The sequence below is a fragment of the Hyaena hyaena genome, unplaced genomic scaffold (assembly GCF_003009895.1).
Source record: "Hyaena hyaena isolate Hyena2069 unplaced genomic scaffold, ASM300989v1 scaffold_333, whole genome shotgun sequence".
Lineage (NCBI taxonomy): Eukaryota > Metazoa > Chordata > Mammalia > Carnivora > Hyaenidae > Hyaena > Hyaena hyaena.
Genome location: NW_024080963.1, coordinates 366,265 through 390,306, shown reverse-complemented (window position 1 = coordinate 390,306; position 24,042 = coordinate 366,265). Strand labels below are relative to the sequence as shown.

The 24,042-nt window shown below is 43.1% G+C and overlaps 1 protein-coding gene across 3 annotated transcripts in view; it reads right to left on the bottom strand.

The window, feature by feature from the left end:
• Nucleotides 1-7,272: 7,272 nt before the first annotated feature.
• TBC1D9 (TBC1 domain family member 9) overlaps nt 7,273-24,042 on the bottom strand; it is a 115,972-nt gene continuing 99,202 nt past the window's right edge. For 2 of the 3 annotated variants that reach the window (XM_039249156.1, XM_039249155.1), the window contains 6 exons: nt 20,198-20,438; nt 14,422-14,487; nt 13,499-13,585; nt 9,822-9,896; nt 9,624-9,727; nt 7,273-8,228 (listed from right to left, as the gene is read on the bottom strand). In XM_039249156.1, the coding sequence (XP_039105087.1) occupies nt 7,506-8,228; nt 9,624-9,727; nt 9,822-9,896; nt 13,499-13,585; nt 14,422-14,487; nt 20,198-20,438 (1,296 nt within the window). In that variant the 3' untranslated portion in view covers nt 7,273-7,505. The remainder of the gene's footprint in view (nt 8,229-9,623; nt 9,728-9,821; nt 9,897-13,498; nt 13,586-14,421; nt 14,488-20,197; nt 20,439-24,042) is intronic. The other variant, XM_039249157.1, reaches the window with a different exon arrangement.

Below are 24,042 nucleotides of genomic sequence, written 5' to 3'. Positions count from 1 at the left end.
CCAGTAGCTTAAAAGAGTAACTGGAGGTATGAGGGGAGACTAGAGGCAGAAAAGTAAAGTGGCCACAGTTCAGCAAACTTTGTTCTTTCAAACGCTGTCACAAACGTCATGAACTTACAGACTTGATCACTTTTTTCTTGCTTGCCAGTGCTTGGAAGAGTAATTATGTCACACTCAGTCTGATCAATAGCCAAAGGGCTATTTTGAATGACTGCCTTCTAGTTATTAAGAAAAACAGACCCAATTAACGAAAGGTGCATTAGCATTGCCATGGTCTGGGACTATACATCCATACTTAGCCTTTCATCAGAGCATCAGCAACCTCAGAGTTCCCCTTTTGGGTCACACTTTGGGGCATAAAGTTTGACCATTAGATATTGTGAAAAGGTGTCAAGAAAAGACAAGGTGCCAAGAGGCTGCTCGATCCACCGAAGACTGGACATGCTCTCTTTTTTTAAGTAGAAAGCAACAGAGTTTCTCACGTCTTGTGACAGCTTGTTAGGATTGCTACTTTTGTTTAAGGATAACCTATTTTTTAAAAATATATTCAGAGTGATGAGAATACATCAAATATTAATACGAGCCTAATAAAACCCTCTTAAACCGATCAGCAAGTACGAGGCTAGGCTGTATCACTGGGAACAGATGGAAGAACACAGATTTAGAGATGTTTAGAAAAAAATAATGGATAGGCCTTGGTAACTGGATGTGGGTCACATGCTATCCAGAGGAATCAAAAGTGACTCACATTTCTGGCTTCGGGTACTGAATGGGTATTAGTGTCATTAATTAAGCTAAGGGTAGCAAATGGGAATAGGCTATGGAGAGAAAATAGAAAATCTAGTTTTGAGATGCCTATGGAACATTCAGGAAATGAGAGAATGGACAAAGCTTGAGATACCCACATCACTCAACACATACTTGTTGAGTGAAAGTTCAGGAGAGAAGCTTGAGCTGAGATAACCTTTGGGAGTAAAGAGCACACAGACAGGAGTTGAAATAACTGAGGTGGGTGAGCTCCTTCAGGGCATACAGTGGGGACAACCTTAGCCAGATCCTTGCGGTACCCACGATGGGATGGCAACGGAAGGCAGGCTCAGATAACTGATGGAGACTTTGTCTGAGAGAGAAAAGGGAATCTGGAAAACACCGGTTTCACAGAAACCGTGCAAGGGAGGAGGGAATTTTAATGTGGGATCAAAATGACACAGAAAAGGAAGAACCAGAAAGCATCTATTGGATTCAAGAATTTAGGCAATCACTGGTGCCTTTGGCAGGAGCAGCTTCAGTGGTGAGTCACCATGTCATACTAAAGTGAAGGGAAGTTAGGTTGGGAATGAAGAAATGGAGGCAGAAGATTACACTGCTCTTTCATGACGTTTGACTGTAATGCAGTTGATAAGTCAGTAAATAGAGTGTGTAACAAAGTTGAAGAATTGAATAAACACTCTCACAAACCGAGGCCAAGAAATCCATTGTGAAGATGTTGATGATAAAAGACAGAGATGAAAAGATGCCAAAGGCTCTCCAAGATGGAGGACGGAGCAAAGCAGATTGTGAGTGCACATAAATTTGTACTTGAGGGGCTAAAAGTGGAGAGTGGCAACTGATAGCACTGATTGTATCTGTGAATCAAATTCTTTACCTAAGAGGGTGCAGGAGTCAGATTAGGGGACTTTAAGAAATGAGTCAAGAACTCAAATAGCTTATTTTGGGATAAGGAGGATTGGATCAGGGACGTGGAAAGGGATTGTTGACTTGGCATTCCAGTCTCATCTGAAGACAAACGTAAAAGTGTAGCAGCACAAATCTGTATATCGTGAATCCCCTCCACACCCAAGAGCCCCTGCTACTCAGGTGCCCAGATGTGATTGAAGATGGCAGATGCTTGTAATGACTCTGTGGTGACTGAGGTCACCACAAATGGGAGCCACAGATGGAGGGAAAGTGGAGTTGAGAGAGTGGAAGACCGTGGTTGAAGAGACGATCAGGGGATGGAACCTGATGAGGAAACTCAGAGAGAGACATGGCAAATTCACTGAGGGTTAGAAAACTGAGGGTTTTAAGACCCTCAACTGGAGGGTTGGGAGGTTCATTCATATCTCTGAGGCACAGCGGGGGATGCAAAGCCACAGAAATCATGGTTGGAGCATTTGCTGGGTTCTCTTTATAGATGCCAAAGTTCTCCAAATGGTAGCAAAAATGGGCAAATAGGAAATCTGGGAACGCTGGAGAAGACTCGGGAAAACCCAGGGTGGGAGATGTGACGGAGCGAAAGGGGGGCACAGTTCTTTGACACACCTTTCACTGATAACTAGCGTCTGGCTTCCCTCCATTTGAGTCTGACCTGGCCTGTGACTGCTTGGACCACAAGGGTGTGGTGGATATGCCCCTATTCTAGTTTAGGCCTAGAGTGAGGATGGAGTGAGAGTGGAGGAAAAAGTCCTGACCAACTCTTACCCAAATGAGAACACTCCTCTCTTAACTGGTCTGCCAGTTTCTACTGTTGTACTCCTACCATTATTCTCATTAGCATGCTCAGCATTCTTCTTCTTTTTGTTTACTTATTTATTTGGGGCGGGGTGGTCAGAGAAAGGGGAGAGGAGAGAATCTCAAGCATCCCAATCTGCACTGTCAGTCTGGAGCCCGATGTAGGGCTGGAACTCATGAACCTCAAGATCATGACCTGAGCCCACATTAAGAGTTGGATGCTTAACTGACTGAGCCACGCAGGTGCCCCCAGAATTATTCTTAAAATCTAAGTCAGAATATGCCTCCCTAGCTCCCAATTCTTTAGGGCACTCCATCTCACTCAGAGTTGAGAGCCGAAGTCTTTTCACTGACCTCCTAGATCCTCTGAGATCTGCTTCCCCATTATCTCTGCCTTATTGTTACCATCTTCCCTCTGCTCAATGACAGCTGCCTTGCTGTGTCTCAAACTTGCCAGGCAGACTCCCACTTTAGGGGCCTTTGTACTTGGGGTTCTTTACTCTGAAAAGCTCTCCCCTCAGATAACTGCATGGCTCACTCCCTCAGCTTTTCCGCAGAAGTCACCTCTGTGAGGTCTTCACTGAGCACCACATTTCAAGCCCTGCTTCTCTGCTATATTTTGATTGTCCACGTCTCTAACATATAGCATATATGGCATTTATCTTGCTTATTGTCAGTCTCCCTTAGCTGAGTGTATGTTTCTCTTAAGGGCATAGATTTTTGATCCGTATTATTCGCTGCTATACCACCAGAGCCTGAAACTGTATCTGGCACCTAGTAGGTGGGCAATATCCATGAAATAAGTGAATTCGTTACACCTATTCTAGGGCTCAAAAGATTATCTCCAGCCCAGTCCTAGGATGTGGCATCAGTCTAGTTGATACTTATCATTGAAGGATTCTAAGGGTTACAGGATTTCAGTTTGCAGGTCTTGGCCTCTCTGTGAAGGGCGAGGAGAGGAAGCCGTTGTAAATCCAGGAAACCCTAATCATCTATAGCGTGGACCTCAGCCATCTGCTTCTGGCCGCTGAGCAGCCCCGCCTCCTGACAACCAGGCACAGTAACAAAGCCCACAGGCAGGGAATCCTGATCCAAGACTTCCATACTCACACCGTGCCCATCTCTCAATTCCTTTGTCTGGCTCCCTAAGCTTTCCTTTTAAAGAATTAGACTGTCAAGGAAATGCTCAACACAAAGCACGGGGCCCTAAAAATTATGTAAACAGTCATCTTAAAGCAGAAAATAGTGTGAAATATTTTGTACTCACTACATCAACTGCTGTTTTGTTTAGGTTAGAAGTTGATGTGTAACAAAAGAGCCTCCTTACAGGATGGGTAGTGAAGAATACACATTCAGAGCAGCCAGAGGGATCAGAACTAAGGCAGCTGTCAACGCACTCCCCTTGAGTTTCACTTTTAGATTCAAGAACTAAAGTAGCTCTGAGTTTATTTTTCTTAATGTTTTATTTATTTTTGAGAGAGAGAGCACAAGTGGGAGGGGAGGGACCGAGAGAGAGGGACAGAAGATCCGAGGCAGGCACTGTGCTGAGAGCAGCAAGCCTGATGTGGGAGTCGAGCCTGCAAACTGTGGGATTATGACCTGAGCTGAAGTCAGAGGCTCAACCCACTGAGCCACCCAGGTGACCCAGGTAACTCTAAGCTTAGATCCCTTAGACAAAGCTTTGGGCAGAGACCAGCCCAAGACTGGGAGGCTACTATCCTAACTCTGGGGACAGGAAAGTGAGGAGATGGCTAGCTACCTTTCCTATTTGCTGTGACAAGGACTTACGGACAGCTGCCCTCTGCCTGGCTGCCATGGTTCTGGACCATGTACCGCAGTGGGAGACGAGGACACCATTGACACATGAGCCTTCTCCTTGCCTGTGGCTCCACCTGTGGCACGTCCACATAGTCTGTCCTCCCTCCTACCCAGAATCAGACTTGAAGTAATGCGGGATGGAAGGACGTGGCTGGATCTGTGGTTTCTCTGGAATACCCACTTCCCTAAGCACCCAGGCTCCGAATGAATGGTTTCTTCCTTTCCCCTGGCAGTAGCTTTTTCTTTTGAGTTTTTATATGCAAAAGCACCACTGAGGCCAAGATCCAGGGTTCTGTAGCTAAGAGCTCATGGAGATGCCAGTTCAAGTCTATTAGGATACATACAAGAGCCACCATCTGGATGGTGTAATGATTATTAGCCTGGGAAGCTAATCATTGCAGAGCTAGATCAAAAGGGACCATTCAGAGACAGTAAATTACAATAAACTGAAATTGAGAATAATCCACAGAGATACTAAAAAGACATAAAACAACCATTACAAATAAGACAAGAACTTTAATTGTTTCTTAGAAAATGTCCTTTGAAATGCACTGACCACCTTCTGGAGGTGAAGGAGGATGAGCTGACTGGCCCATTTGGCTCATGGACTAAGCTGGAAATAGTCAACTCACAGGCTCAGGGCTCCTCCACGTGCAGCCTACAGAAGCAAACAGACTAAAAGTGGCCTTTACGTAATAAGTATAGTTCTGATGTGTTGAGAAGCACTATGATGTGTTTGAACAGATGAGGGCAAGGTGACGACACAGTGTCAACAGAGACATGCTTCCGGGTCACATGCTGCTCAGTCACAGTCCCTTTCTCAGTAATAATGGAAAATTCTGACTCCTCTTGTTACCTGGGGCTATGAATTTTAACAAATGTCTGTTCCCCTCCCAAATCCCCATCATCGATACTGGCAAGGTAAAGATAGGCAAGAGAATCAGAATTTATGGTTACTTCTTGAGACACCATGAAATGACTCTAAAGATAGAAAGGCATGATGGAATAATGTGAAACACCATTGAAGTCGAATCATATCAAGTTAATGACTAGTTACCCAACTGGATACATACCACATGGTACTACAGTGTACTAATGAGGGATTTGCACCCTTTTATCACTTCTGCAGGATAAGCTAAATACTTAGATAACTGATACACATTCTCTTCCTTATTTTAAATAAGGACACCAGGGGGCGCCTGGGTGGCTCAGTCGGTTGAGCTTCCGACTTCGGCTCAGGTCATGATCTCAGGATTTGTGGGTTCCAGCCCCGCGTCAGGCTCTGTGCTGACAGCTAGCTCAGAGCCTGGAGCCTGCTTCAGATTCTGTATCTCCCTCTCTCTCTGGGCCTCCCTTGCTCATGCTGTCTCTCTCTCTCAGAAATAAATAAAACATTAAAAAAATTTTTTTTTAAATAAATAAATAAGGACACCACGACATACTGTCTTTCTGATCTCAAAATATTTGCCTCAAAGTGTTGATTTACTCAGTCAAAATGGTTGCCTAAATATGATTTCCCCCTCAAAGTTGTCAAAAGAATAATGTTATTGCCTTAGGCAGGAACTCAAGCATAGAGATAAAAGCCGTATCTGAATATCGGATATATTTTATTTGTTCACATTTGTCCTACTTGAGGTTAACACTACTTCATTTGACAGTTTAAAAATCATCTGTAAACAAAATAAAAAACAGCAGCAACAGCTCAAAGAAAAACACAACGCATAATAAAGGAATGTGTTGAAAGGGACACTCTGAATCAGCAAAGAAAACGTGACCGTGATGATGAAGTCAACAAAGAGAAAAAAACCTTCAACATCTGTAAAAGGCAAAACTATAATAGTAATTTTTTTTTTTAAAAAGCAAGAATCCAAAGTGCAGGTGTGCTAGTTTTCATTTCCACATCCATTCAGGAAATAGATAGAGCATACTATTCTTTTAATAAAGTGACAAGTTCTGCTTTAAAACATTCAGGTATGTTATCTTGCAGATTTTGTTTTCTAGTTTACATGGCCTCTACTTGACATTGATTTTAACGGGAAAGATGGTCATACAGGATACATGGTTTAATTTCTTGAATCTATGCAGAGTACTGAAATGGTAAGGTTTATTGGTTTAGTTTTTGCTTTATTTGCAATGAGTAACAAGAAGCTGAAGATCCAGTATCAGAAGCATCAGTACTTTTACTCAAAAAACAAAATCCTGAGCCCTCGGCTATCTTTGCTGTCATTTTTAGATTCTCTGTAACAAAAGACTGTTCATTTTTCCTGAATTCTGACCCACTGACTTCAATAATCAGAACAGTTTTTTAATGCAAAGTTGGTCTAGTATTGGTCCAAATTGATCAGCTAGAAGTGTTATTCTGGCATCATGTAAAAATCATATGCACTTTCACAATTGTTTAGAGCCTCAAATGTTTTCCCCTCGAAAGGAAACCTCTGTTGAATATGATTTTTGAATAGAGGACTTTTATGAAATATATTTTAAATCTTAAAAAATACTTCTAATGCTCCCTAAAATGGCATATATAGGATTTACTCCAGCCGACAATGCCTTTTCCTTTTAGGAACATTTTTGTGTTTGTGGCATTTCATTTGCCTGACGGCTCTAGTTTTATCTAAAAAGCCCAAATACACAAATGGCTGCTGCCTTATTTAGCATTAAACAGCACTATTTTTTAAACCATGTACACAGATCAACAGCAAGATTAAGAAGTTAAAATACACACATATCACAGACAGATTAATCTTTTTTTGGAATTCACTGAATTAACTGTATTCTGGTCAACCCCCCCCAACCCCCCCCCCCCCCCCCCCCCCCCCGCCACATGATTGTATTAGGTAAGCTTGAGCCTAACATGCTCTTTTAACACTGGGCATCAACCCACCTCTTNGTTAAAATACACACATATCACAGACAGATTAATCTTTTTTTGGAATTCACTGAATTAACTGTATTCTGGTCCCCCCCCCCCCCCCCCCCCCCCCCCCGCCCCGACAGTGTACTGTACCTACATCGAGGTGTTTAAATATTTCTCCAACAGTTTTCATTGTATTATATTATGAAAACACTAGGCTTCAAGCCGGGTACTAATAAATATTTAATTTAAAAGGAAGAAAGAAACCCCAACACAGAACGTTAAAAAAAAAAAAAAACCCTTTCCCTCCCTCCCCTCCCCGTCCCCAGAGAAGGCGTGGGTGTCAGCCTGACATGGCCGAGATCTCATAGTCACTGGCGGAAGTGAGGGGCTTGCCTATCATCCGGATGTTTTTTGCACTGGTGATCCTGGCCATCATGCACACGGGCTTGTCAAAGTACTTCACCAGGGCCGGCTCAGTCAGGAGGGAGGCCAGGAACTGCTCGAAGGTGATGGCCCAGTCCCGGTCCAGGCTGGTGCTCCGGGGCAGTGCCGCGGTGCCCTGGCCGCTGCGCACCAGGACCGTGTCCTCCCCGATGTCCTCACAGTGCAACTTGTCTTCCTCGTGGGAGCCGGCACTCAGCACCGAGTACGAGGACATGGAGCTGTCGTCCTTGGTGTCGTCATCGGAAATCAGCATGGAGGAGCAGGCCCCGTTGTCCCGGGGGGAGGAGTCCTCCAGCTTGATGTCCTCCATCTGCCCTCCCAAGGAGTGCTCCTCACCCTCCACTGCCAAGCCGGCCGAGAGGGGCTCAACGGACTCCACCGCGTAAGGCTGGCTGGGCCCTTTCTTGGGGAAGAGCACGCCCGGGATGCCCGGGTTGCAGGGGGGTCCGCTGCCCCCGCTCCCGCCCTCCTTTGCAGGCTGGGGGGCAAAGAGCTTGCCGACTTCCCCGATCTCCAGGAGGAGGCTGGTCACCGCAGCCGTGGCGTGGTACAGCTCCTGCTCATTGGGGTCTTCACTGAACATGTTATACATGGTCTTACACAGCTCAATAAACTGCCCCTGGAAAGTGAGTGGGGAAAACACAAAGGATGTGGCTGTCTCATTGGAAGCATAGAGGCAGGACTGAAGCGGACTGTAAAGCCACTTAACCTGAGGGCTCCGGAAAAACTCTGAAAAGTCCTATATGTAAGATCAATTGACTGCTGTTTAAAGTCTCTTTATTCAGGGCGTTGGGAGGCTTAGTTGGTTAAGTGCCCGACTCTTGATTTTGGGTCAGGTCATTAACTCACGGTTCCTGAGTTTGAGCCCCACACTGGGCTCTGCGCTGACAGTGTGGAGCGGCGTGGGATTCTCTCTCTCTTCTTTCTCTCTGCCCCTGCCCCACTTGCACTCTCTCTGACTAAATAAATAAACTTAAAAAAAAAAAAAGTTTCTTTACTGTTTCTGTTCTTTTTAATTTGAAGAATTTCTAACATCCACGAAAGTAGAAAGAATGACATAATGAACTTTCATGTAGTTGGAACCCAGAGTCTAGAATGATTGTCCTACAGTTAGCTGCTTCACTAACTCTTTTATCCTTTGTTCAAGTATCGTAAGTAAATCCCAGACCTCATGTCATGTCCTGTCAACACTCTTCAGCGTGCAGCCCCGGGGTTAGCTCAAATCCCCTCTCCTACAACACATCTGCCGGTGTCCCTGGACAGGAATGATGCCTTCCACTCCCCACCCACGTGATTCATCTGCTCTCTTGTTAGGAGACAGCATTTTCATCCTGTGTTATAATTATTGATACTGGTTTTTCTGCCTCACTACATTTCAGCTTCTTAAGGGAAAAAGAAATGTGTCAGGCATCTTTAGAGCCGAGCACAGTGATTTGAAAATGGCATGAGCTTGTCTTCTGAGCATCTGAGAGTATTTTTAATAACTGAAATGAGAATGTGTAAACTCTAAAACCTGAGTATTTTGTGATTTGCATTTTCTCTGAGGAGGGGGTCACCTTCTCAGGATTGAACATATTTGTGATGCACAAAAACATGCACAGAATAGATCCAAACAGATCTTAATTAAACACTCCAAGTTACCGTTAATTTTTAATTAATTATTTTTAGTTTTAGTTTGGGGGGGAGAGAGTGAGAGAGCGTGCACAAGTGGGGAAGAGGGATAGAGGGAGAGAGAGAAAGAGGGACAGAATCCCAAGCAGGTTCCACACTCAGTATGGAGCCTGATGCAGGGCTCCATCCCATGACCCCAGGATCATGACCTGAGCCGAAATCAATAGTCGGACACTCAATTGACTGAGCCACCCAGGCAAGGCATTCCCTTTTATTAATTCATTTTTAATTTTTTTTATTGAGTTACCATTATCTTTCAGGGGTACGTAGTCTACATTTTTTCTATGACTGGAAAACAGAGCTTCAGGGTTCAAAATGGAGAAGCTGAATGTAAGACACTTACCTGATTCAGTTTGGGTAAATCCTTTGCATTCTTTGATTTGGATTTATTTTCTGGAGTCCAGAGTCTCAGATAATTACGATTTTCTTGAGAATTTGCCCTCTTCCCTAAAACCCAAATGTCAAGAAATAAGTATGCAAACGTCCACAAACGACTGTTCACCCAGCAGTAACGGAAACACGCAGAAGAGGAGATCTGTACCTCTGTCCGGCTGCAGACTCACTGTAACAAAGCCGTCATCCGCACCCTGTTTCCTCCTGCTATCCAGCCCAACTACTGCCAAGAAATATGCAGAAGAAAAAAAAAGTACAAGGTTATATAATAAACCCACACTCAGGATTTCCAGCAGAAAATAGAAAAATCTTTAGGTAGGGTTGCCTGACTTAGCAAAACAAAGAAAACTAAAAACCAAAACCCAGTACATTGAGTTAAATTTGAATTTGAGATAAATGACATAGTATTTTAGTATAACTGAGTCCTAAATATCACATGGAACACACTTGTGCTAAACAAATAATGTTTTGTTAATCTCGAATTCAGAATTTACTAGTGTTCCATATCTGACCTGACAACCCTATTTCTCAGTAATGGATTCCCCCAGAATTATTTTTCCCAAACGGGGCTCAGTGTAGAACTAGGAATTAAAGAAACGATGTCATGTAGTCTTCCTTTCTTAAAAACTGGTAGTGTTGGTCCAATGAATGTTGATTTCCCTGCCCTCTCTGTTATATCATCATCTTAACTGTGCATTTATGAGACTGGTTTTCTGCCAGGCTCTGCAAAAGATCAAGAACTCACTTTTTAAATAAGAAACCCAAAAAATGTTATATGTTACAAACATTCATATTCATAACATGGCATTTCAAAACGATGACTTTTTGGGGTGCCTGGGTGGCTCAGTTAAGCTTCCGACTCTAGATCTTGGCTTAGATCGTGATCTCATGGTCTGTGGGTTCGAGCCCTGCATTGGGTTCTGCACTTACAGTTCAGAGCCTGCTTTGGATTTTCTCTCTTGCTCCACCGTGGCCCCCCTCCCACCCCGCCCCATTCTCTGTCTCTCTCCTTCAAAGTAAATATATAAATTAAAAAACAAAGACTTTCAAGGAAGCCACTTTTAACTGTTTTCCTTTTACTTCTTAAAACAGGACATCTCCGGGCACATAAGGACTTCATAAGGGAGAGGCATGAAAATCCCCCTCCCACTTCCCATTCAGTTTGTCAGCTGTCAGAACGCATTCCAGCACATCGTCAATCATCCAAAAGGTGGCTGGTTTGCCAGGTATGTGGCCTTCATTGAATTCAGCATCAGGTTAATCTCAGCAGCTTTTAAGACAGAGTGAGAACAACGTACTATATGTCATTGAGAAATTCTTCTCCTCTTAATGTTGAAAATGATTTAGGAAACAAGTAAAGTAGATATTCAAAAATATTTTCAAGTATGGTAGGGTCATGCAACAGATATTATACAGCCATTTAAAAACCAGGTTGTCAGAAAGGGGCACCTCGGTGGCTCAGTCAGGTAAGCGATCGACTTTGGCTCAGATCACAATCTCACAGTCTGTGAGTTTGAGCCCCATATCGGGCTCTGTGCTGACAGCTCAGAGCCTGGACCCCGCTTTGGATTCTCTGTCTCCATCTCTCTGCCCCTCCCCTACTCTCTCTCTCTCTCAAAAATAAATAAACATTAAAAATAAGTAAATAAAGACCAGGTTTTCAGAGAATGTTTAATGACATGGTAGCATGCTCACTGGATTTTAAGTGAAAAAAGTAGGATACAAAATTGTACAGGCAGTTTGATCCCAGTTTTATATATATGCATATATATTATAATTATATACGTTATATGAACAAAAATGACAAAAGTATTTCAGGATACTGTTATCTTTGTATTATAAAATTTTAAGCTTTAGCTTACTTTATATATCTATATCTATATCTATATTTTATTTTTTTTGTTTTAAATAGTTAATTGTCAAGTTGGTTTCCATATAACACCCAGTGCTCATCCCCACAAGTGCCCTCCTCCATGCCCATCATCCCCCTATATCTATATTTTTTAAATTTCTATACAAAGCAATCGTGATTTGGGAGTTAGAAAAACATGATTTTGTTGTATTTTATTTTTAAATTTTTTAATGTTTTATTTATTTTTGAGTGAGAGAGAGAGAGAGAGCATGAGCAGGGGAGGGTCAGAGAGAGAGAGAGACACAGAATTTGAAATAGGCTCCAGGCTTTGAGCTAACTGTCAGCACAGAGCCCGACGCGGGGCTTGAGCTCACGAACTGTGAGATCATGACCTGAACTGAAGTCAGAGGCCGAACCGACTGAGCCACCCACGTGCCCCCAAAAACATGTTTTTAAAAAGTAACTTTTAATGATTATTAAAACCTACTGGCATGTGACCATTCCTGAAGCATTCTGAAATAAGTTTTCTGAAATGAGTGTTTCCTAACAAAGATATGGCTAACATTTTGCAGCCAAAATAACTATCGTAAACAAAGAATATTGTAAGATATGCTAAGGCACTGTGCTAAAAGCCTTCCTACGTCATCTCATTAAACCCATACTATACTCAATATGCCGGCTGTCATCTCCATTTTCCATAGAAAGAAACTGAGGCTCAGAGATGCCACAACCTATCTGAGGTCACCTATGTAACAATATACAGCAAAGCATTCCGTCCAAAGATCCTACTCACAACTCGTGTTGCCAACAGTAATAAGACTGGGTCTGGCTCACCCCTTTCTACTCAATTATACTAATGTTGTTTGGTGACATAGGGTGACCACACTTATTGTGCTGAGCACAAGTGATATATAGAATCATTGGGTCATGTTGCACAGCTGAAACTACAACAACACTGTAAGTTAAATACCCCAATTAGAAACAAAAAAACAAAACAAAACAAAAAGCTGGTCTAAACCATGCTTACTTTGGAAGGGCAATAGTTCAAAGGCAAAAGGACCCGGAAGCAACCCACGTCTACTTTGGGACTTGGGTGAAGCCATGAAGCTGCAGTAATGACGAGTTAGAAGGTAAATAAGTCACTGCAATAGCAAGCTGGAAGATGTTGCCTAGATTCATACAAGTCAGACACTGCCTTGTACATCTCATTGTATACAGTGAGTTGAATCATGTCTGCGTAGACCTAACAACTACATAAAGCCAAAGTCAGTACATTTTTTTCATAAAAGACTGGACAGTAAATATTTTATACGTTTTGCAGACCACACTGCCTCTGTCTCAACTACTCAGTTCTACCACCCATAGCATGAAAGGAGCCAGAGGCAATACAGAAATGGTGGTGTTCCAATAAAACTTTATTTATAGGCACTAAAGTTTAAATTTCATATAATTTTCCCATATCATGATATACTATTCTACTTCTGATTTCTTAAAATCCATTTAAAAATGTAAAAACCATTCTTAGTTTGCAAGCTGTACAAACAGACCACGGGCCACATCTGGCCCACGGGCCGGAGTTTGCTGACATCTATTACAGAGCCTGTATCTCTTATGCACAGATATAAGAGAGTTCTTTCTGACACAAGTGTCCTGATTCTGGATGGCAGCATAATAACAAGGTGATGTTCTTAATGAACCTGACTACAGTAGGGAGAGGGGAGCAAAATACATATTTCTAGGGGTCATGTTTTCTCTAAGCCAGTGAGACATGGTGTACGTGGTCCCTTTAGTGGGCAAAGTACCCACTCCCCAGTCGTTGGTTACCTGACTTCACAAATGTGAAAAGAAAGTAATGTATTAGGCAACTGTATTCATATACTTCTTTGACTGACTAGCTTTGGAGGCACTTTTTCCAGTAACAGAGGGCTCTGTAGAAAAGAAATACCATACCTATGGGGAGGAAAGTCACTTACCATGTGTGCATTCTGGGGTGATGTCTTCAAAAAAGTATTGAGTTGCTTCAAAAGCAGAATCTGGCTCGTCTTGATCAGAGGATGGCTCTAGAGAGGGGAAGAGAGGTAACTTTTGTACTGGCAGAGCGGTGACTCAAGGAAAGTGTGCTTTCATTGCTAAAGAAGTGACATGGGGTAGGATGAGGAGCTAGAGGAGAAGGGGCACATTGCTGGGGGCCCTGAATGCCGACTGCCTCTACAGCCTTAATGGGGGGGAGTTGTAGGGGCTCACTCCATTTTTCACTCCGCCTTCCTTTTTAACAACCTCACACTGAAGTGTCCCCTTGCCTCTTCCTTTTTATGAGACTGTCCTAAATTCTGTGAAATGCTGCCTTACAAACCAAATTTTAAGAAACTGTACGCAACTTAAGATAATTCTCAAATCCAGCTTTACCCTGTCTCTATCCTTAATGCCAACCTCCTCCTTTTGTGTGTGTGTGTGTGTGTGTGTGTGTGTGTGTGTGTGTGTGTGTGTTTGCGAGATACGTCCAAGGTATAGGCCAATGTTTTTAAAACCTGAACTCAAAACCTCTCCATCTTGCCCACTTGTTTCTGTCAGTGTTAAATGATGCCTTCTAAACTCAAAATCTCAGGTCCTACATTCTCTTCTCTTCTGCAACCTCTGTATCCCATGAGTTACCAAACACTATTTGTTCTTTCTCTTGCAGACATCTGCTCTTTTCTATTACAACTCATACCTCATACCTCTATTACAACAGGTACATGACCACGGAATCAAGCACATACTGATTCAGGAACCTATATAGGTAATTACTATTCAGTTCACGCTTAGTGACCAGTGAGTGATTTTGTATATCAGAAAAAGAGCTTTCAAACCAGGTCATGGTCACAAATACATGGGCTCCTCTGTGTAGGTCACTTACCGGGCAAGACATGCATTTTGTACAGGAGTTTGAGTTTCTCCGTGAGGTCCCCGTGGCACGCAGCACCTAGAATCACATGAGTACAACACGAAATGTATCGTGTGTGCCAGTGACCCCTCTCAGCCTCGCATTCCCCTGAAAAGTCTACTTTTTGCAAACTGAAATCAAGACATTGGGTGACAAAAGGTCTGGTCAGGACCTATTTGGATTAAGAGCTGTGGAACCCGGATGCCTGGTTGCAATTCCTTTGTACTTACTATTTGCCCTCAGGAGAGTTAACCTCTCTACCTCAGTTTCTCTTGTATAAGGCTGGATGACAAATAGAAATTTCTACCAGTGGTCTTGCCATCAGGATCAAAGGAATGTGAGAATTAAATGTGTTAACATGTGTAAAACACTTAGAATAGCACCTGGGACATAATAAATGTGTTATTCATAAGAAAACTCGTATAATTGGGTTTCAACAGTCTAATGGAATTCAGAAATAATCTCAAAATATGTCTGAGATTGCTTCCAATTACTCATTGTAGAAATCCCTTTTACCAACAGACACATGAAATGATGTTCAGCATCCCTCCTCATCAGGGAAATACAAATCAAAACCACACTGAGATACCACCTCACTCTGGTCAGAGTGGCTAAAATGAACAAATCAGGAGACTCCAGATGCTGGTGAGTATGTGGAGGAGCGGGCAGCCTCCTACACTGTTGGTGGAAATGTAAACTGGTGCAGCCCCTCTGGAAAACAGTGTGGAGGTTCCTCAAAAAATTAACACTAGAACTCCCCTATGACCCAGCAATAGTACTGCTAGGAATTTCCCCAAGGGATACAGGAGTGCTGATGCATAGGGGCACATGGACCCCAATGTTCATAGCAGCACTTTCAACAATAGCCAATTCGTGGAAAGAGCCTAAGTGTCCATCAACTGACGAATGGATCAAGAAGATGTGGTTTATCTATACTATGGAATACTACATGGCAATGAGAAAGAATGAAATCTGGCCGTGTGTAGCAATGTGGATGGAACTTGAGGGTGTTATGCTTAGCGAAATAAGTCAGGCAGAGAAGGACATATATCATATGTTTGCACGTATAGGTGGATTATGAGGATCTTTATGGAGGACCATGGGAGAGAAGAAGGGGAAAAATAGTTGGGGAGAGGGAGGGAGGCAAACCATGAGAGACTCTTGAATGCTGAGAACAAGCTGAAGGCTGATGGGAGTGGAGGAGAGGGGAAGGGGGATGATGGGCATGGAGGAGGGCACTTGTTGGGGTGAGCACCAGGTGTTATATGGAAACCAACTTGACAGTCAACTATTTAAGAAAAAATAAATAAATCTCTTTGAATCATTTTGGGGTTCTCCTAAATACTTCTTCAGTTTAATTCATCCTCATCTGTCTGCCATTATATCACCATCCCTTCAATCAAAAGAACCCTGTTACTTTTCCTTTAAAGTCTTATGTATTTCAGGATCAGAAAATCCTTCAGAAATATCTAATCTTAGAGCACCTAGTTGAAGATTAGTCAGTTTTAGGGAAGGAAGAATCACAGCATATGGGTTGGCAGGAACATCAGGGTATCCACTAAACGTAGGAATCTCCCTTCATGCACTGATGAAAGACAGGGCTCTATCACCTGCTTGAACACTCTCAGAGGCAGGGAGCTCATCACCACCAGACACATTCCATTCTACAGATGCATTCTCTAAATACTGAAAGTTTTTCTGCAATTTTTACCTTAGTCTCAGGATCCTTAACCTGCACTCTCAACTTTAGAAAGTCCGCAAAGCCTAGGAAATGTAAAATTCGTCTCTATGTGCATATGTCATTTTGAGGGGAAGAAAATGTCCATAGTCCCTATTAGATATCAGAGTCCATGACTCAAAAAAAGGTTTAGAACTGCTCTTCTTCCCCCTATTCAACTCTTTAAAGCCAAACAAAATAGGCCTGTTGCCTCGATACAACAATCCTTCAGATTCTGAGGATAACCCACCTGTCTCCCTCAATCTTTTCAAGGCAAGTTTATCCTGCCCTCTCCAAGTTTTTCCACTTTCTCACATAACATGATTTGTATAGGCTTCCTCATTTTTACTCACATCTACCTTATGTGTCAACTTGTCAATCAATATGTCTCTGGACAGAGACTTCCAGATGACTCTTATCTACTTCAGAGAATAATGGAGCTCTTTTTGACTCTTCCACTAATATGGCCTGAGTCTGCATTCAATTTTTTATACTCTTTCACTCGGCAGTCTCATATTGACCACGTGGTTAACTAAACCACAAGATGTCTGCACACCAACTAATACTAGTCAGAAAAGTAACCACAGACAATTCTATCTCATAAAATTATCATGAGAAGAGAATGAAACCAGTGTGGAAAGTAGTTAGCATGAGATTTAACACAAAGCCAATAATTAACAAATGTCTATCAGTAAACCCTTTTTAAGTCAGGCACTGTTCCAGGAGCTCTATTCAAAGCTATTTTATCCTGACAGTAACTCAGTTGTAAATGAAGGAAAAATCAGAGGTGAAATACCAAGCCCAAAGTACTAGAGAACTCTCAGTTGAAACGGATTCATTAACCATCACATTTTGGGGGGTGGTGTTCAATCAGTTACCTCATCACCACCTTCTATATTCTCCCACCTTTTCCATCTATAATGAGTTATCTGTCAAACGATGGACCAGCTGCATTACCACATGTATGACATATTTAGAACCTGCCTTTTAGCGACATGACTGAAAAAGGAGATACACTTCATTTGTGGCTTCTGATAGTAATCCCTCGCTTCTAATTCCATACAGACCATCTGTTCACGAACTTCTAGAGGGAACTTCCTGGGGATTGACATTCAAATTACTGATTCACCTTTTCCAGAATTTCTTTCTTAGTTTTTAAAACCTGAACAGAATTTCTCTTTTCTGGTCTACTTGTCTGTCTCCATAATAACTGTTCCACACGAGTGACAACTTTCATGACTCCCAGTATCTGAAAAGGCATACTTTGCTCAAGAACTCAGTTGTATTTTGAGAAGCCTAAATATTCTTTCTCAGTATTTTCACTCTCCTGCACTACAAGCCTCTCCTTCCTTTCCTGAAGATTCTGAAGAGTATTTTCCTTACTGGAGTCACCTGAACTTAAGTCAATTAAATATTTCTATTAAATTCTATCACTTTTCTACATGCAGAACTGGTTTCTTTTTCCTCCTCCTTATTCTTGTCCAAAGATAATTTTTAAAACTCCCCTTTTGATAACCACCCTTCTGGTATTAAGTAGTTACCCTGGGGCAGAAAAGATGAGGAGAGGGTTAAGGGGTCTTCGGCCTTGCCTAGATTGTGTCACTGTTTAAAAAAGCGGAATGTACTTATGTTACTTGTGTAATTAAAAATTGATATCTCCTCCTTCCCTAAAACATATCCTGCCTGCTGTCCTCAGCACGGAGTAGCAAGAAAACGATGAATCAGCGAGACAGGCAGCCCCTGTCTGACCGGGCCCGGGACGCACTAACTGTGCAGTCAGTCCAGTAACAGGTAAGTACTGGCTTGCTAGAAACTAATGTCCTCTGAGCTTTCATGTCTTCAACCGAAAATGGGGATAATAAGAATAGGCAGGTGGGAAATAAAGCTCAATAGTAAGAGCACAAACTGAGCCCCCAGAGTGCCTGGGTTCAAACTCCAACTCTGTAGTTGTGCGTCGTAGGCAAATTGAATGCATGCAAACGTTAGCGTAGTGCCTGCCGCAGAGTAATGCTGTATAAATGTCTGCTGTCATTATTATCCCCTCAAAAGGCCACTGTTTGGATTTAGTGATAACATACAAATTCTGAAGCATCTGAACAGTGGCTACACAAAAAAAGGCTAGTTCTTCCATGTTCCCCTCCCTTTTGAAGCATGTATGTGAGTGCTTTATACAAATAACTTTTTCCTTCCTAAGAGCACTTCATCTACACCCCTTTGCCTTTTTATTTTTTTAATGTTTAATTTTTATTTATTTATTTTGAGAGAGAGAGAGAGAGAGAGAGAGAGAGAGAGTCTGTGTGAGCAGGAGAGGGGCAGGGGGGAGGGGGAGAGAATCCTGAGTGGATCTCGTGGATCGTGAGATTATGACGAGTCAAAAATTAGATGCTTAACTAACTAAGCCACCCAGGCACCCCTCCCCTTTGCCTTTTTAAAAACCATCAGCTTCCCCTGGCCTTTAAGTCTTCTAGTCATTATTCTTAAAGATTTAGAGCACTTTCTGGAATCATCATTGGCTCTGTGCCTGACCCCTTCATCTTTCCTAGGCCATGTCATTTTAAAGTAAATGACTTGGGGATGCCCAGATGGCTCAGCCGGTGAAGCCTCCAACTCTTGATTTTGGCTCAGGTCATGATCTCATCGTTCCTAAGATCGAGCCCTGCATCAGGCTCTATCTATCTGCTTTCAGCACAGAGTCTGCTTAGGATTCTCTCTCTCTTTGCCCCTCCCCTGTGTGCCCGGTCTCGGTCTCTCTCAAAATATATAAATAAAATATTTTTAAATAAATGAAAAAAAATAAAGTACCTGGCCCAAGGTCATAGAGGGGCACAATTAGAATAAACTTTTTTTTTTTTTCTACTCTCATTCTGACACACTGGCATAACATCTCCTACATCCACAACGTCAGTGTCTGGTGGGCCAAGCGCTACTAGCCTGTAGCCTTTCTGCTCGATCATGAAGGGAAGAAGAGTTCTAAAGGACACAGGGAAGTCCTGCTAACACAGAATAACGGTCAGACAGTGAGGCAGACGGGCAGAAACCACGTGCTGCTTGTGAGCTGTGGCTGTGCTTTCTCAGGCGGCCGGTCCTTCCTCCGGGCTAGATGGAAAGAAAAGACCTCCATTTATTTATTTTTATTATTATTATTTTTTACAAATAGTTTATTGTCAAATTAGTTTCCACATAACACCCAGTGCTCATCCCCACGAGTGCCCTCCTCCATGCCCATCCCCCCTCCCCCCTACATCCATCAGTTCTCAGTTTTTGTCAGCATTCAAGAGTCTCTCATGGTTTGCCTCTCTCCCTTTCCCCCACCATTTCCCCCCTTCTTCTCCCCCTCGTTTGTCAGTTAAGTTCCTCCTAATCCTCCTATACGTGCAAACATATGATATGTGTCCTTCTCTGCCTGATGTATTTCGCTCAGCATAACACCCTCAAGGTCCATCCATGTTGCTACACAAGGCCAGATTTCATTGTTTCTCATTGCCATGGAGTATTCCATTGTGTAGATAAACCACATCTTCTTGATCCATTCGTCCGTTGATGGACACTTAGGCTAGAAAAGACCTCCATTTAGACCACAGAACTGCAGCGGTTTCCTCAGCCCTTTATTAAAAACATCCCAAAATGTTTTTATAACATCTTGCAATACAGAATATAAATATACTTTGTGTCAAAGAAAAACAATCCCCTGAAATATTCTTTTTCTTGTAAAGTTATCATGGTCTGTGGTTCCAGTGTGTAAGCTGGCATTTTATCGTCTTACAAATTGTCTGAGAATGGATTTTAACTGGTGCTGAGGACTAACTAAAGGCGAAGGCAATGCTTTAATCATATAGTATATTCATTCATCAAAACGAATTTTACCATCAGTCTGCAAACCTTAAGATGAATCCCTCTGCCCCCTAAACCCAATCTTTGGAGGCAGCGTGCGGCTGTGGCCCTGAGGGCAGCACCGAGGACCACCATGCGCGGGGCGGCTGTTACTGCCCTGTCATCCCTTTCAAATTCATGCAATAACATCCCCATGCTTACTCAGCCCAGCGACAAACTCTCGGAAGTTAATCAGAGAATCTCCATTTTCATCCAATAACTGGAATAAGCGGGAGGCCAGCACTTCAGAGTGAGTTCCACAGGCCCAGGGAAAGAGAAGGGCGAACATCCCCTTGAACTGCTCGAAGTCAATGCGATACTGTTCCAGGTAAGGCAGGCTGGGGTCTTGGCGGTCCAAAGCATTGCTGCTCCCACCCCAGTAGCAGCTGGTTAGATGCTCCGCCTGAAAAATTAAAGAAAAAAGAGGATTACTGGGGATGCGCTCTCACAGCAGAAACCGGGGAAAAAAAAAGCCCCGTCTCACATTTGCAAAAAGCCTTTTCGGTGGACCCTGCGGCAGGTGCTCTGGTCTTAGGGCTCCCTGTCTTCTCCTTGTTCTACACCCACCTCCACTGGACCAACCCATTAACTCCATGCTGACCACCTCTGCAGGTTACATCCGGCATGAAAGGTCCAGTTCAGTTACTGGAGGTAGAGATGAAGAAAGCCCCCTCCCCCCCGCCCCCACCTCTACCCCTATGTTCTTCTCCTTTACACAGACACACGCATTAAAAAAAAACAACCCTCATAAAATAAACAAAATTATTTATTTGAAGAAATTAAACAGAACGTTAACCTGAATAGGATCTGTAATTTAGGCAATCTGACCACCTTGTTTTCTAGGTGAGGATGAGAAAGCCCAGAGGCTGAGTGGCTCTCACAAAGTCATCAACCACTTACTCAGAGCAGAAGCATCGTGACATTTGGGGTTTCTGAATTCCTAGTTTAAGGGCCCAAAGACCCCTTGCCTCTTGGTCACTGGAATTACATAAATATTATAGTCATAGTATTCAAAACAAGGCAGCCTCTTATTCATGAAGTCATATTGATCCTGGTGGATACGTGTACCCATTCTAGGAAGACCACAAAGGCAAAACTTGTAATAGAAAGGCCCAGAAGGACACCCCTCCCCCAGACATTACAGTTAGCTCTGGATGGATGGTAGATGGGGGCATGAAAAGGAGGACTTTATTTTTTACTTTACTCCCTATTGGACTGTCTGAGTATCTCACTACAGTAATGTATAAATATTCCAGTAGAAAAAAGCACTTTCGAAACCGATCCTTCCCCCTTGCCTAGGAGTTGTGTAAGGGGGGAGTCAGTAGTGGGTGTAGTTGTTCAGTTTGCTCTTACTTAGAAAGGAACAAAGCCCTAATGTCTTTCTCACAGTTGTTTACTGGGAATCACGGCAAATAAATTAGAAGAGAGGGGAGCGGGGGTCAGCAAGAGAGGGGAAAGGGGAGGTGGAGTGCAGAACCAAAGGCAGGATTTTGCAGTGCAGCCTTGGGAGAATAGAGAAAGCGGGACAGAGTTCACGGAGGCTTTGGGACTACATTCCAGGCTGTAGTGCTGAGGTCAGAGTGGGGGATGTCAGAGGGAGGCAGGCGAGGTTGAGGTCGGAGATGCTGCAAGGATTGAGCCCTATGCCCTCTGTGGGTGGGACCACCTTGGTAATACATCCCTGGGAGGGTCCTCCTTACCTGAGCTACTTCAGTGCATAAAGGTTGTCCTAAAGCGTTTCCTCCTAACTAAAGCTTGCAAATTACTCCAGAACCTGGCTGGAATGTGGGTCCAGGCACTTTGACAGAGCTCACAAACTTCAGGAAAAGACTAGCCGGTTCCTTGATAAGCCCCATACTCCATCACGTGGGGGCTAGGGACCCAGACCTCCAAAAAGGACCAAAGGAATGATTGAGGAGTTCAAGAGAAACTAGGGCAAAGGGGCCTTGAACTACATTTTCCATCAAATGTGCCTCAAGGTGGCAGCCTTTCACCCTTTTCCTCCAAGCTTTTGTTTTGTTTTCATTTGAGTATAGTTGACACAAGGTTACGTTAGTTTCAAGTGCAGGACTTCGTAGTTTGCCAAGTTTCCAAGCTCCTCCAGAGGGGACTGCATCTGTCCTTTGTGTATGCAGGAGAACCCCCCAAAACTGGTATTTTCAAGGGCTAAAAAGTCGGGCAAAGTGTCAGACACATAGGAATGCCTCAATATGTGTTCAAAGGATTTAAAACCAACTAAAGTGTTCAGAAGAATCAAGAAAAGAGACTCCATAATGAAATTTTTATCTTAGGTTCCACGGTATCTCCTGATGCTCCTTCTGACACCTAGTCTCAGGTTCTTTTTTGGGGTGCTCCGTAGATTGGGGGGACTCCTGTTTGTCAACACAGCCTTAGAACAGGGCTTTGGAGTATAAGAAGAGTTTGCTTTGTTCCGGCATATTCTCAGTGTGCAAATGACACACCTGGTACCTGAAGGTATGCAGACCAGAGAGTGCAGATGTGCCCAGGCTTCAGCGATCTCTGGGCCCCGGACTTCTGCACCACCAGCTCTGGTCCTCCTTTCCCTGGTGTCCCCCCAAAGCAGCCTCTTCTTTCTAATGTCAATGCCCTTCCTGTTATCTGTTCTTGGTCTTGCTGCCTCTGGCTGCTACTCCCACTTCTGTTCAGTCACCCAAAATCCTGACTCTACCTGCTCCCCCTCCCCCATAAAGTGGATTTCTTCTGGTCTTCAGCATCTCTTCAAAATCCAATCTTAATTGGATCATTATGTCTTGTTTTGATCTAAGTCGGATCACTGTATTTTTCTTTTATGAAACCAAGAGGGGCCCTTTTCTTATGAATCACCCATCTACACTGAGCAGTGAGTTATGGTATATGAATAAACTATGAATGGGCGGGCATACTATAGAGACTCCACCATCAAGTGCCGAATGCAGGCCGGCGGGGGTGGTGTCCACTCTGCTGGTCATGCTGCTGGGATACCCGAAGGTCGTCATTAACCAGCGATGGAACCTCACTCTCTCTGTGTCCACATCAGAAACATGCAGAGAGGATACTAGATGGACCACTGGTCACTAATTTACCCATGTATTCAATACATGTATGTTTAGAGCACCTTCCAGGGAGAGACACTATAGGAGGCACCAGTAAAACAAAAATAAATAATGGTGGTGCCCTTCAGTAGCTGACAAGCAAGTGGATATTAGCGAAAACATTCCCAGCTATCACATCCTCTGATTCTAAGATTTATTAGTATTCAACCCAGACCATTGTCCCTTAATGCTTCCTGCTGTACTATGTTTGCAGTTCTCCAAATAGTCATGTTTAGTTCAGGCAGTAACAGGTGAAGATTCTGGAAGCTACCCAATTAGAGATCAAGATAAAGATGGTATCAGCATTGAAGACATAAAAGAATGAAAATCACAGAACTTGAAACCAATTGGGCTTTTCCTTAGACACAGGAACGGCTTTATTCTTATTCTGGCTGCATTATCTCTTTTTCAGTGTGTTTTAACATAGCTTAATACAGGAAAGCTCTTAGGGTGCTTTAATACACTTCATATAAAAAATTATAAAGTACAATAATTTCAGGGAGACTTTAAACTCAACTGCCATCTTTCCGGTGAGTATTATAAAGTAATACCCTATTTTGTTAGGTCGAAGGAAATAGCTAAAATATAGATGGAGTGGAAGAGAGCTGAAACATCAGCTTAAATGAGTTAAGAGAATATGCTTATTTTTCATATGAAGCAGTCCATTTTTTTTAAATGTTTATTTTTAAGAGAGAGAAGAGACAGCATGCATGCACAGGAGAGGGGCGGAGAAAGAGAGTGACAGAGGATCCAAAGCGGGCTCTGGGCTAACAGCAGCGAGCCTAATGCAGGGCTCGAACCATGACCTGACCTGAGCTGAAATTGGATGCTCAACCGAATTAGCCACCCAGGTGCCCTGAAGCACTCGAGTTTTACACTCTCAGCTCTATCTTCATATTTATGCATGTGGACACT